Below are 15,168 nucleotides of genomic sequence, written 5' to 3'. Positions count from 1 at the left end.
TTATTTATTTATTTGAGAGAGAGAGCATGAGACGGGGGAGGGTCAGAGGGAGGAGCAGACTCCCCACTGAGCAGAGAGCCCCATGTGGGACTTGATCCCGGGACTCCAGGATCATGACCCGAGAAGGCAGTTGCTTAACCAACTGAGCCACCCAGGCACCCCTAAATAAAGTCTTAAAAAAAATAAAAAGCCACTCTTTTAAAGAAAAAATTATTCCCTTTTAAAATGTGACTTTCTGGAACATCTAACAAGATAGTTTGTCAAAGTCTTTTCTAAGTGACAGAGGGCAGAGAATTCTGTCCAAAAACAGATATACTTTTCCCTACTCCTCCCACTAAGTACACATAAAAACAACAGAAACAAACATTAAACAAACAACAACAACAACTACTCTGAAAAGTGGAGAGAAAGCAGACGCAATGGGGACTTCAGGATGCTAGACCACCAAGATGATGAATTCTCTGGGTTTTCCTTTGGCTCCATATGTCTCAATTTGGAAATGTTACCAGGCAAAGAACACCACCAACAACAAAACAAACAAACAAAAACAAAAACAAAACCCCAACAAAAGCCTATTTTCCAGGAAAGGAACAGCCCATCAATACAGAAGATTTTTAGACAATAAACTGTTCTGGGCACCTGGGTGGCTCAGTTGGTTAAGCATCCGCCTTCAGCTCAGGTCATGATCCCAGGTTCCTGGGATCAAGTCCTACATGGGCTCCCTGCTCAGCAGGGAGCCTGCTTCTCCCTCTCCTGCTGCCCCCCATTCCCCCTGCTTGTGCTCTCTCTCTCTCAAATAAATAAATAAAAGCTTTAAAAAAAATTGTTCTCTTCTAGGCAAACCACCCAGAAAAACCTATGGTCCCATCCCTATCCATGCCAGCAAAGGTCAAGTGGGGAGCCTAGACCTCCACCCTTATCAGGTTGAAAAGAGGTGCCACAACTATTCCACTGGGTGGTATCAGAGAGGGCCACGTAGAAAGCTGAGACTTTCATCCTTACTGGCTTGTGTTAGTAAAAACCATGTGGGAAGCCTGGACTTCCACTCCCACCTGGCATTAATGAGGCTTCCCTTCCCATCCCTACTGGGGTGGCAGCAGAGAAGGCCCAGTAGAGAATCAGGGCTTTCACTGCTGCCAGTGAGGCCATCCCTCCTCTTCCCCTAGTGTCAGTGGAGGTAAGGCGGGGCACAGTTAGGAAATACTAAGGCACTCCATCCCCTCCCAGACAGGAGGTGTCAGTGGAAACCTAATGGGCAGCCAGAACTCCCACCCCACCTCAGACCAGCAGTAACTCATATTCAGATGCCAATGGAGGTTGAATGGAAAGCCTAGAATTCTACCACCAGCAGGCAGTGAAGAGGCAGCATACCTCTTTGACAGCCAGAGCAGCTGAGAGGAAACTCAGTATAACAAAAGATAAAAATAAGAGCCAGAGTCTCATAATATAATACCTCAAATGTCTAGGTTTCAATAAAAAATTCAATCTCAAACTGAATGAAATACCAACAGCAAGGTGACAGAGAATTATCTGAAAAAGGTTTTAAAAAGGGAATCATAAAAATACTTCAATAAGCAAGTATGAACATGAAACATGAAAAAATAGAAAGCCTCAACAAAGAAATATAAAGTCACAGTAAAGAAATCAAACACATATGTTTAAGAATGCCACTTTTTGGACTGAAAAATACAATAAAATAAAAAACTCAATGGGTGGGTTTAACAACAGAAGGGAGGGACAGATGAAAGAATCAGTGAACTGGAAGACAGAACCATAGAAAATTATCTAAGCTGAACAACAGAGAGAAAAGAGACTGAGGAAAAAATGAACAGAGACTCTGGAACCTATAGGACTATTACTAAAGATCTAACATTTGTATTATCAGAGTCCTGGAAGGAGAGGAGAAAGAAGAGAGCAAGAATGAAAAAGCACTTGAAGAAATAATGCTGAAAGCTTCCTAAACCTGACAAAAAATATAAACCTACAAAATCAAACATCTGAGTGAACCTAACATAGGATAAACCCAAAAAATATCCACACCAAGACACATCATAGTCAAACTTCTGAATAGTAAAGACAAAGCAAACTTTTTGAAAGTACTGAGAGACAGAGAGAGAGAGAGAGATGATGCCCGACATATAAGGGAAAAACAATTCAAATGGCAGTTTGGGGGAACCATGGAGGACAGAAGGAAGTGACACGTTTCATAAGTGCTGAAAGGAAAGAACGATCCACTCAGAATTTTTCAGAAATTAAGGGGAAACCAAAATATTCTAGATGAAGGAAAACTAAGAATTTGTCATCAGCAGACCTACTCTTAAAAAACAGCTAGAGGAAATTCTCTAAACAGAAAAAAACAATAAAAGAAGGAAACTTGAATCATTGGAAGGGAAGAAAAAAAACACAGAAAACAAAAATATTGGTCAATACAATAGACTTTCTTCTTGAGTTTTCTAAATTATGCCTGATGGTTGAAGAAAAATTGTAACACTGTCTGATATAGTTCTATATATGAAGAAGAAATATTTAAGATAATTATGTTTTAAATGCGGAAATAAAGGAACTTAAAAGGAGGTAGGGATTTTATAATTACCTTGAACTGATGAAACAGCAACACCTAATATATAAATAATTACATTAAATGTAAATGATCTAAGCATATTAAAAGACCAAGATTGGCACAGTTGATTAAAAAACATTACCCAGCTATCTGCTTTTTATAAGAAATTCATGGCAAATATAATGATATAGGCAAATTGAACACAGAAGACAGAAAAAGATATATCATGCAACCATTAATCAGAAGAAAGCAGGATAGCTACATTGTTATCAGATAAAGTAGATTTCAAAGCAAAGAAAATTACCAGAGACAGAAAGCCAAATTATATAGTGATAAAGACTCAATCTACCAAGAAGACATAGCAGTCTTAAATCAGTGCATACCAAACAAAGAGCTGAAAAATATGTGAAGCAAAAATGATACAACTGAAAGAAGAAAAAACAAACCAACAATTGTAGTTGGAGACTTCACCATCTCTCTCTCAAGAACTGATCGAAGAACGAGGCAGAAAATAAGCAAGGATATAGAAGAACTAGATGACATTGCCAATGGAAAGAATCTAGTCTACATTTATAGAACATTCCATCCAACAACAGCAGAATCCACATTCTTTCCAAATGATGATGGGATATAAACCAAGATAAACCATATCCTGGGCTATAAAGCAAATTTCAAGAAATTTAAAAGAATTAAAATCATACAGTTTGTGTTCTCTGACCACAATGGAAATAATTAGAAATAACAGAAAGGTAATAGGAAATTCTTCAAGTACTTGCAAACTAAACTTCTATATAATCTATGGATCAAAGAGGATGTCTCAAAGGAAATAAAAAATATATATATTGAACTGAGTGAAAATAAAGATAAAACGTATCAAAATTTGTGGGACACAACACAGTGCTAAGGGAAAATTTATTCAGTAATCTAAGCTCAGAACACAGACAAAGAAGGGCAAAACAAAAATAATATGTTTATATGAAATGAAATTGAAAAAAGAAAATAGAGAAAATCAATGAAACAACGAACTGGTTGTTTGAAAATGCCAATGAAATTGACAAATTTCTAGCAAGACTACAAAGAAAAAAAAGAAGGCACAAATTACTAATATCAGGAATGAAACAAGGAATATTACTATTCACTGTACAGACATCAAAAGGGTAATAATTAAATACTACAAAGAAGTCTACACACAAATCCGACAACATAGAGGAAATGGACTAATTCCACAAAAGACACAAACTACTACAACTCACCCAATATGAAACAGATAATTTGAATATCCCTGTAACTATAAAGGACATTGAATTCATCATCTAAAAAACTCCTCAAAGAACAAATTTCCAGGCCGAAATGGTTTCACTGGATAATTATACCAAATGCTTAAAGAAGAATTAGCACAAATTCTACATAATATCTTCCAGAAACTAAAAGAGGAGAGGACAAAAGCCAATATATTTTGTGAAGCTGGTGTCCTGATATCAAAACTAGACAAACAGTACAGAAAAAAAGTACAGACCAATATCCTTCATGAATATAGATGCAAAAACTCCTTAACAAAATATAAGCAAATAGAATTCAACAATATATAAAGAGAATTATATACCAAGATCATGTGGAATTTATTCCATGGACAGAAAGTTGGTTCAATATATGAAAATCAATGTCATCTACCATATTAACAGGTTAAAGAAGAAAAATCACATAATCATATTAATCACTTAACAAAGTCATTCAATACCCATTCACAATTTTTAAGAAAATAGGGAAGAGAGAACTTGCTCAACTTGATAAAGAGCATCTACCAAAAACTAACAGCTATCAATTTTACTTCCTTTACTTCATTCTTTTCCTCTTAGATTAGAAACAAAGCAAAATGTCTGCTTTCCCCATTCTTTGTTTGTTTTTAAGTAGACTCCACGCCCAGCATGGAGCCCAACGAGGGCCTGAACTCACGACCCTGAGATCAAGACCTGAGCTGAGATCAAGAGTTAGATGCTTAACCAACTGAGCCACCCAGGTGCCCCTGCATTCCCCATTCTTAGTCAACATAGTGCTGAAAGTTCTAGCCAATGCAGTAAAGCAACAAAAAGAAATAAAAAGCACCAGAAAGGAAGAAATAAAATAGTCACTATTTGCAGATATGCTTGTCTACATAGCAAATCCCACAAAATCCATAAAAAATGTCCTTAGAACTAATAACTGATTTCATCAAGGTCACAGGATACAAGGTAAATATACAAAAGCTATCTTACTTCTCTATACTAAGTAATGAACACATAGACATCAAAATTAAAAATACAGTACCATTTACAATTCCTCCCAAAAGATGAAATACTTAGGTATAAATCTAACAAAGCACATTCAGAACTCATATCCCGAAAACTACAAAGCACTGATAGGAGAAATGAAAAAAGATCTAAATAAACGGAGAGACATACTGGGTCCCGTATTCTTGAGGTATTGAAGAAAGGCCTCAGTTGAGATCTTCCACAGCAATAACCTACCTATAAAATGGGCAGAAGAAAGGTTTTTCTCTATTCTAATAGCAATTTGGCAATATATGATGAGGCTGAAATTGATACAACCTACAACTCAGCATTTCTTACCCCTAAAGACTCACACATGTCCACAGTGAGACATACATGCAAGATCATGGCTATCTTAACTCGGATAATGGTTTTGACACATATTTGTCAAAAACTCTTCAAACTTGACACAAAACCTGTACGTTTTATTATAGCAAATTAAACCTCTATAAAGAAAAGATTAAAAACAAGAATGCTCATGGCAATGATGTGGGAAACAAAGGCAAAAGAAAAAATTAAATTTCCTTACTACTTCCAGTCCATTGATAAGTCCTTAAAACAGGTGGAGGGACCTTCCTCTGGTAGCTCAGCCTCTTAATGTTGACACTTGGCTAAGGGCAAAAGGCAATCTTGGCTTAACATCTTCTGGACCCCCCAGGATCCTGTGAGTCTACTTTAAACAAATGGAAATTCTTTTGGAAACTTCCTTTGTCTCTACCCCAAGATAAGTGTTGGCAAGCCTAATATCCACTGATACACATCTGAAGGGTATCAAGACTGAGGTTTTCACTAACAGCAGTAAGAGACCTTTTCCTAACAATAGCTAGCCCCCTCAGGGTCCTGGAAACCTTGTTTCCAAAATACCTGGGAAGCTTGTGCTGTCCCTAACCCCCTCCCAACTTGAAAGTATATAATCAATCGCTCCTCAGGACCTCAGTACAGCTTTTCCTGCCCACAGGTCCTGTCCCCATGCTTTACTACAACCACCTTTTTCACCGAAAACGTCTCAAGAATTCTCTCCTGACTGTCTGCCCTGAACCCCAACATTTCCACATCAGCAACACTGCTTGTAACAGAAAAACGAAGAAAACTCTAAATGCCCAATAAAAGGAGACAGGATAAAAAAACTACGGTGCATCCACATATTTGCCTATGAAGATAAATAAACTAGGGCAACACTGTTCAACCCAGATGAGTCTAGCAAACAATACAGAGTGAGAAAGCAAGCTGAAAGAAAGCATACTATTTATATAAAATGTTACCACGTGTGCATAGCACCGGCAGCTAGTGTCCTGCTCAATGCTCGGTCCCCCTTTTCCTTACAAATGGGACTCGATCTCATTCAGGGAGCAACCACACTTGATTTGTCACTCTTCCTTGCAGCTTGGTACGGCCAGGAAAACCCAAGCAGAAGTCAACAGTTCAGGGCTTCACATAAGGCTATCATCTTCTTATGGCCTAAAAAGGGTAGACTCAGCTAGCACGAAACTGGTTGTATTTTGTCCTTCCTCATTCCTTCTTCTTGGAATGCAAATGAAATGCCCAGAGATACAGTATCCATTTGGAGACAATGAGCTCTAAAACCATATACTAAAGATGATGGAATAAAGAGCCAGGAAGAGCCAGGTCCCTGACCACATCACGGAGCCTCTGTCCCAACCCCGGCCTGGCTACCCTCAGACTGCTTGCTGTAGGAGAGAAACACCTTCCTCTTGGTTGAGCCACTGAAGTGAGTTTTTCTGTTACATGCAACCAAAAGTAAACCCTACCTGACATGGTGTCAAACAACACTGTAAAGTGTCACCAATACAATTATGTGTTGTCACCGGGTAAAGAGATGCGTGGGAATTAAAACACCTGGTGTGGGGGAGTGGTTTTCTCTGGGGGAGGTGAGGCAAGGGGAGGAGCCTGGAGTGGGGAGCAATGGGGGGCTTCAGTGGGGGAAGATGTGAGGCTTCCCAGTCCTCCTCAAAAATCAGACATGTTGAATGGGTGGGGTGTAGCAGGGGATGTGCTCAGAATGGCTTGGACTCCTGCTGGTTAGGGTTGCGCCCTAAAGACTGAGTCCATAGGCCCTAGATGGGGTGTGGGCTTCTATAGTTTGAAAAAGCTTCCTAGCTGACTTTCTCCTTGTCCTCCTAGCCAAAATGCTTATGAGCTTTACATCCTACACTTCACTTTATAAAATGCTTATTTAATTTCCAAATATAAAATTACATCATGATACTAAATGAACAGACTTTTAGAAATGATATAACTCCCCCCCTGGACACTGGGGATTCTGCTGTGCACCCTGGGGAGACATGTTCTACTCTGCCCAGCCCTTCTAGAAAGACTATATAATCATCCCATGTCTTCCAGAACCCAAGAGTCCATGCTTCCTGCAGCCTGGACAGTAAGAAGCCATAATTTGTTTGGGCAGGTCTAGTGTTCTCAGAAATACACATTTGTGTAGCTGGAGGGGCTACTTCATGGGGGCACAGACAGCTCAGGTGTCAGGGAATGGCAGATGCCCACAGGACAGAACCCACTGGTATGACTCATTTTTACAAAAGACTCTGTATTGCCTCTGGCCCCGTTTCTAGGCTGCTGCCGGAGGACACTCACAGCCAGAGTCAGGCACAGGGCTGGGAGGTTTACCCTCATTCTGGAACCACACTGAGAAAGTGTCCCACGCCCCTCTCCCCTTCAGACAGAGTCTGTTTTCTGCCCAGATGGGGCCCCAGAATTACCTATCTGCCCTTCCATTCGATCGGTGGAGATTTGGAATTTCAGAAATGTGGAGCACCACACTCCAAGTGTCCCTGCAAGTTAATATCAAAACTGGGATGAGAACTTCTATCTCTGGATTCCCAAAGTGGTTATATTTTTCAACGAATGCTTTGGATAGAATGCTAAATCTAATGAGCTTCCTTTTTCCTTTGCTCCAAAACTTTCAAAGAACATTGTTTTCATCAACAAATCTTCAAATCATGAGGCAGAATTGTAAGAAGGCTTAAGGGCTGGTTTCACTTCCTGTGTGGAGGCATTACCATTAAGTACTGCAGCAAGTGGAAGACCAGCCCCCCAAAGAGGCAGCACTTGGGAGTCCATGAATATTTATCACTTCACTGTGCATTCACTAAGTAGCGCAGGGACAGAAAACAACTTTCAGCAAGTTTGAGTCCATGTTCTAATATTCTCCACTAAGGCAGCTTGTTCTGACTTGCAAAGAAAAGATCATTTTCAAAAACCATAACGAGGCCAGTCTCACTGTTCGGTGCTGGAGCAAGCCCTAAAGCTTAAAATAGCAAAACAATCGCTTCTCCAAGATAAACAAGGCTTTCCTTTGTGTGTCTAATGAGAGGCAAGACCAGCGAAGGCAGATTCTACGCCCGATGTTTACCGTCCCTGAATGCTGAGGTAACTGGAGCTCCCCCAGCCCTCCAAAACAGCAGATTATACAAAAAGAGATCTGTCCGAGAGCATCTGCCTGACTGTCAAATGCCAACCTGAGACCTATTCCTGAGGGTGAGCCCCCTTCCCGGGTGAGCTAGGGCAGGGCCCGAACACCGTGATGGTCAGATCTGGCTGGGGACTTGGCTCACTCTACGGGCACCAGACAGAACCGTTGAAGGAAACGACTGAAAAATACCCAGAAGACACATTAATGACTGGGTACAAGGAGACACAGGAGCACAGAATTTGCTGTCACAAAAGTCTATAAATTGAGATGAAATGAAATGGGTTTTCTCCAACCACAAGTCTCTCAAACATTCTTAGTTTTTGGTGTAAAACTTCTATAAGATCTTGGTCCAAACATAAAGTCAACATCCATCCCCTCTCTCTCTTTCTCTGTTCCCCCTCTGTTCCTCCCCAACCACCCCCAAGACTCATGGAAAATCCATTTTACCATTAAGTGAAAGAACCCTGTAAGTTTCTCTATGACATGTATAAGACATAATCACCCTTTCTTCATTTACCACTTTATTTGAAGATTTTACTTATTTGACAAGAGAGAGCGCACGCATGTGCAGGGGGAGGGGCGGGGCAGAAGGAGAAGCAGGCTCCCCGCTGAGCAGGGAGCCCAACCCAGGGCTCAATCCTAGGACACTGGGATCATGACCTGAGCCGAAGGCAGACGCTTAACTGACTGAGCCACCCAGGAGTCCGGTTTATCACTTTAAAACACCAGGAACTGAGGAGGTCACCTGGATGTGGCAGCCTAGAGCTTCCCCTGCAGGTCATGCCCACAGATCCTAATGGACTTCTCAACCCCTGCCAGGCTGCATTTTCAGCCCTCAGCTGGAGGCAGAAGGACTAGAACACGGGCGAAGAGACAGAATAAGTTACTTCCCAAGTCAGGGGTTAGCACATGCCCTGAGTGTAGGAGGCAGAGGAGTCTGGGCTTCCCTCAGGGTACCCTGGGGGCTGGCTCAACCGTGCCACCAAACAGGAAGTGTCTGGGAGCCAGGAGTGCATCTGGAGCTCCCTGCCCGCATGCTCACGGACCACCCGCACACGCCCGCACTCAGACGCGTACACAGTTAATCCAAGAAACAAAGCCTCATTTTGTATCCGCTGCAGCCAGAAGGCTTCACTTGGGAAACCTAGTTTTAGCTGATAAAAAGGAAAGGGATTATCTGGATACTGACATTCAAAACCAAAAACAAATGCAACAACAAAAACAGACCACACCCACCCTGGAATAGTGTTCTGTGGGAAAAGTTGAGCAGGAATTGGACTTCATTTTTATACCTTCCTGAGAGGCACATGACAGGAAGCTATTCCTGTACTATGCTAAGCCTGAACTCAACAAGTGGAGGTAACGGGACGAGGCGGGGTGGGAGGAGTGGCAGCAAGGCAGGCCCTGCCTCATCGGACAAACCACAAGTGACCAGCATGGGTTTTGCAAGCAGAACTCCTAGGAACAAAGCCCTAAAGAGCGGTGACAAGGACCTGATCGCTCTAGGGCTCTAGGACCCCTTCACTGAAGGGCTCTGACTGGTGGAGGGTGGCTCACAGCTCTGTTCTCACATTTCAGGCTGCAACTTACGATACATTTCAGTGAGAAAAGAACCTTTCCCCCCTAACACCCTTTGTCTAGGAAAAACACTACCCCAAAGTGTGAGTCCAGAAGAATGGAGAAGAACCAACAGCAGTGAATGCTGATATTTTTGGAGCATTTACCACTGGTCCTTAGCTCATTTCATCCTCCTGCCTGTTCTGACTAGTGAAGAGACTCATGGTACCAGAGAGGAAACTGAAGTCCTGAGTTACCCATGGCCCCCAGAGCTCCCAGACACCAGTCAGGTGGGACATGAAGCCCAGCTTGCTGCCTACGCAGCCCCCCTGTTAACATTTTCATCCCAGTCCCAAGAAACTCCTCTGCTTTTTTCCATTTTTTATAATCATTAACCTCCTGTTGAGATGCATACCAACCCAGAGCCATGTGCTTTGGGTAAGATTAAACTAGTGACAATGGGCCAAAGTCAAGGCACTCAGGGTCACAACTAACAGGATATCTGGCAAGGAGTTGCTAAATCTGTGTTAACATGAAAAATCAGCTTTTGACCTTTTTCCCTTCTAGTTGGAATAGTTAAGAAAATATAAATATAATTTGTCAATATATATAACATATATATATATATATATAAAATGTCAATATTGCTCTATTGGGTTAATATAGTCCCCAAATCTATCTTCTTTCAATGCTCTAAGTTTCCTAGTAATGAAATCCCTTTGGCATCACGGCAAAATATGACTGTTTTGCAGCAATTCTGTGTTTGGGTGAGCCAGCAGGAGCAGAAAAGGGGGAGGAGCACATGGTGAGACCCACAGAGGCCTGGCCCTTTGACACCATCCAGATACCGAGCATCTGACATGGGTGAAGCACTGCAGCCAGAAGGCTTCACTTGGAAAACCTAGTTTTAGCTGGTAAAAAGGAAAGGGATTATCTGGATGCTTACATTCAAAACCAACAAAACCAAAACAAATGGCAATAACAAAAACAAACCACGCACCATCAGGTAGTGAAAAGTGTTCTGAGGAAATTAAATTCAATGGAGAGAGAGAGAGAGAGCGTGTATGTGTGTGTGTGTGTGTGTGTAACTCGTTGGCGTGGGAGGGAAGCCCTCTTCCAGGGCATCTGAGCTGAAACCCAAGAAGGAGAAAGCATGCAGAGATCTTGGGGAAAAGATTCCAGCCAGAGGGAATATCCACTGCAGATGAGCTAGACAGACACTTGTGGCTGGAGCAGTGTGAACATGAAACAAGGGGAAACAGGGCAAAGGGGGTGGGAGGCTCTTCACATCCTTGCAAACCCTGGGGGGAGTGGGAAGCTGCTGGAGAATTTTAAATAAGGGGACAACACCATCCAATTCTTTACAATTTCATCCTGGCTATTATGTAGGAAGCAGCGGTTACACCTATGTGTTCATTTACAGGTAGGTGGGATCCAATATCCTGGCTCAGCTTTTCTATCCAGTAACATGTTCCCAGGTCATGGGCATCTAAAGATTCAATCTGTTCATAACCAGCTCTGACTGGTAACTCACTGGCCCTGCTCCTCAGATTATCTGAAAATTATTTCTAAAAATAAAACTGAAAAATTATTGTTAATTTTAAACATATCTGTGTTCCAGTCATCACTTTCAAAAAGGGGATCAGAATGACTTTTTAAAAACTATTTATTTTTAAAATGTGCCCTGCTTACTTCCAAAAAGCATTTGAGGCCATTGTCATAAAGCTTGTAAACAACAGGACAACTTCAAGTTCTCTCGGGGAAAATATTTACAATATATTGTAACATGGGTTCTGGCATTCCATAAGCTTGGGAGGGAAACACTAACACTGAAGGGTTTTAAAAGCCCAAATTGGGGGCGCCTGGGTGGCTCAGTTGTTAAATGTCTGCCTTCGGCTCAGGTCATGATCCCAGCGTCCTGGGATGGAGACCCACATCAAGCCCCACATCGAGCTCCCTGCTTGGCGGGAAGCCTGCTTCTCCCTCTCCCATTCCCTCTGCTTGTGTTCCCTCTCTCACTGTGTCTCTGTCAAATAAAGAAAATCTTAAAAAAAAAAAAAAGCCCAATTTGTTCTAAGGATTGAGTTCAGCTGCACATACTGTTTCATGATGGACTAAGTCCTTCACTTTTATATTTCTCCTCCTCTATCCTCTCCCTGGCCCTCAGGAGAACCACCCTTTGGCCTGGTTTCGCTGCTCACTGGCTCCCCCATCCAGAGACTGAGCAGAAAAGGACAGATTGGAAAGTCTGATGACACTGGTTCAGCAGTTTCAGTTCTCTGTGTGTGTGTGTTTCTTTGTGGGATGGTGTTTGTGTGTATGCATCTCTGTGTGTGTGTTTGGGGGCTGGGTCCTGGGTTAAAGTGAGATGTAAATTTTAATTAGGTTTATCCATTCCTCTCCATTGTATACACACATATCCCTCACATTGACCCTCTTTCTCTCTCCCTCTCTCTCTAAAATCTTAAAACTGGACAAAAGGTCTAATTTCCATTTTTAGTCTCTACCCATAACATTCTTACTTCTGTTCTAATTCTGCCAGTGAGAATCCTATCCTTTAATCTTTCACAAGGTAAGATGTAATACTGTCAGATATCTCACTGGCAAATTGCAAGATAAAAGGCAAAAGGTAAGGTGCCTGGGTGGCTCATTCGATTAAGGGTCGGACTCTTGATTTTGGCTCAGGTCATGATCTCAGGGTCATGAGATGGGGCCCCGCATCGGGGTGGGCATGGAGCCTACTTAAGATTCTCTCTCTTGGGCGCCTGGGTGGCTCAGTCAGTTAAGTGTCTGCCTTCAGCTCAGGTCATGATCCCGGGAGTCCCAGGATCAAGCCCCCATCAGGCTCTTTGCTCAGCGGGGAGTATGCTTCTCCCTCTGCCTCTCCCCCTGCTCATGCTCTCTCTCTCACATCGAGCTCCCAAATAAATAAATAAAATCTTAAAAAAAAATTCTTTCTCTCCCCTCCCTCTGCCCCACCCCCCAGCTCTCTCTCTCTTTTTCTTAAAAAAAAAAAAAAAAAGCAAAACGTCGAAGAAAAAGTGGAGAAATTTTTCATTCTTCCTGCTGGGTGGGTTTTAGCAGAACTTTTATGATTATCTGACTAAAGCTAATTGCTACAAAAGGTTTTTGATAATGGTTTTTTAAAAATTTAGAGAAACACACCATTTTTAAATATCTTATAAGCACCAAAACAATCGTTTCTATTGCTTTTCCCATAATTTTCACCACATTCATGACCTCCAAGACTATTTATGGTCAGTCCTCAGTAGTAGCAAAATAGAATGGGTTTGCAGAAGATTATGAAAAAACGGGATCTGGCAGAAATGCTGAAGAATTTTTTAGGGTTTGGTGGGGGTGGAGAATGGAACTGTTTCAGTTCTTTGATTGGTTTTGGCTTTTGATGTTTGCTTCAAATTGCTATGTGGCCCCAAATTATAAATTGCGTATGTAATTTAATGTGTAACAAGAGGGTTCACTGCTTAAGAATTTTTTATTTGAGCAACTGAGCTTTCAAAGGAAAACCTCAAAGAAAAATATTTTAAGTAAATTGCTTAACTATAAATTGAACTTTCCAGGTATTCTTAAAAAATGTCTTTGTAATTAGGTAAAAGCTATTCAGCCATGTTCACCGTCAAAAGAGACAAAAACCACATGCTGAATGGAAACAGAAAACTTTTAACTAAGAAAAAATGCCAGGGATGTGTTTATTCAAAATACCCCCCTCTCCATTTCTTTTTCTTTTTGGCAAAGCCTGGTTAAGTTTCTCCCAGCTTCCTCAAGAAATGCATCAGCGATCAAACTTAAAACTTGTTAATTACTTAGCCTCCAAACAGGCTGTTGATGCAGAATGGAACCCGCCTTACCTTGCCTCCACTTATCAATCTAGAACCTTACATTGGAATGTGACCGAATCGGGACAAACCTAGACGCTGTCCAAGCACATTAGATTCTGTTCAGCAATAACAGGGGTTAAAAGAATGCTTCCCCTGTGTCCAGGGTCCCCACACTCACAGGGTGTCCCTGCAAAGAGGTACTAACATTACCTATAAAGGCCCAGTGGGAGCAGACTGGACGGCTGTCCCTCCCTGGCGGACTCCCGTCCTTGGTCGACCGCAGCACCAGGAATGTGACCCCAACTCCCCAGCCTGTTCGTCTCCCGGCACCGGTCCCTCGGGAGATGGGGCCCGCGGCTCCCAGAACTACTGCCAGAGCCGGCGTCCAACCACGCAACGATGTCTAGGGGAAAGTTTTCAGCGCATTCCCGACCAGACCTGCGACCAACATTCCTCTGGAGCGAAAACTTCGGAACCTGCAGCGGGCCGGGCCGAGCTCGATTCCCTCCTCTGAGGTAAGGGGGAGCGCCCTCGGTGCCCACCCCTACCCGACTCCACCGGGACGCACATCCACGACTCATACTGGGTGCTCTGTCAGTGGGCTGGTGGGAGCCCCTGCGCTCCACTTTCTGGCATGCCTGGGGCTTGCGGAGGTGTTTGCAAACTTGCCCAGCAGCCGGGCGCGCCCCCGTTGGCGCGCACCCTCCCGCGAGCTCCGAGGCGCGAGCCCCCGGCCCCCAGCGCCCGGCCCTGGGCCCCGCGCCCTCACCTCCGCTCCAGAACGCGGGGAGGAATAACCACAGCAGTGGCCGCAGCAGGGCCCGCCCCATCCCGGGGCCGCGCCTCTGGAAATTCTCTCCCGATCGACGGACAGACGGACGTCCCAAACCTGGCCAGTCCCGGGTCAAGCGCGCCAGCAAAGCTGCCCAGGGCCGGCTGCCGGGCAGCTAGCGCCGAAGTGCCGGGCCGACCCAGGGGCAGGAGGCGCCTAGGGCCGAAAGGGGCGGGTCGGGGGCCGAGTCCGACCGGACCCGAGCCAGTGGGGAGGGGGCGGGAAGGAGGGCGGAGAGGCGGGCAGCCAAGGGGGAGGAACCGGGCTGGACAGCAGGGGCGGGGAGGGGCGGGGAGGGGCGGGGAGGGGCGGGCCATGGGCCGAGCTTGGGCGGCCCGGGAATGGAGGGCGGGGGTGGAGAGAAAGGGAGGGGACTGAAAAAGAGGGGAGGGGCGGCCGGAGGTGAGGAGGAGAAAGAGCCTTGGCCTCTGTGCGGGCCCGGAGTCCGACACGTGTGGGTGGGAGAGAGAGAGAAAGAGAGAGGAAAATGTTGGAGGGGAGTGGAGGGCTCCCGAGGCCTCAGCCAGGCCCAAGAGGAGGGTCCAGCACCTTGCGGCCGCAGCGATCCCGCAGTCCAGACGTGCAAGACACAGAAAACCCTGGGGGCAACGTTCCCAGAGGCGAAGGCCACT

The 15,168-nt window shown here is 44.0% G+C and overlaps 1 protein-coding gene across 1 annotated transcript in view; it reads right to left on the bottom strand.

The window, feature by feature from the left end:
- MERTK (MER proto-oncogene, tyrosine kinase) overlaps positions 1-14,684 on the bottom strand; it is a 99,258-nt gene extending 84,574 nt beyond the window's left edge. The window contains exon 1 of the mRNA XM_025868190.2: positions 14,474-14,684. Within this exon, the coding sequence (XP_025723975.1) occupies positions 14,474-14,534 (61 nt within the window). The 5' untranslated portion in view covers positions 14,535-14,684. The remainder of the gene's footprint in view (positions 1-14,473) is intronic.
- Between the last annotated feature and the right edge of the window lie 484 nt (positions 14,685-15,168).

This window comes from Callorhinus ursinus, unplaced genomic scaffold, assembly GCF_003265705.2.
Source record: "Callorhinus ursinus isolate GAN/ISIS: 27379988/994484 unplaced genomic scaffold, GSC_fseal_2.0 scaffold10, whole genome shotgun sequence".
Taxonomy (NCBI): Eukaryota; Metazoa; Chordata; class Mammalia; order Carnivora; family Otariidae; genus Callorhinus; species Callorhinus ursinus.
Note: the sequence above shows the minus strand (reverse complement) of the source record. Positions and strands in the feature narration are given on the sequence as shown.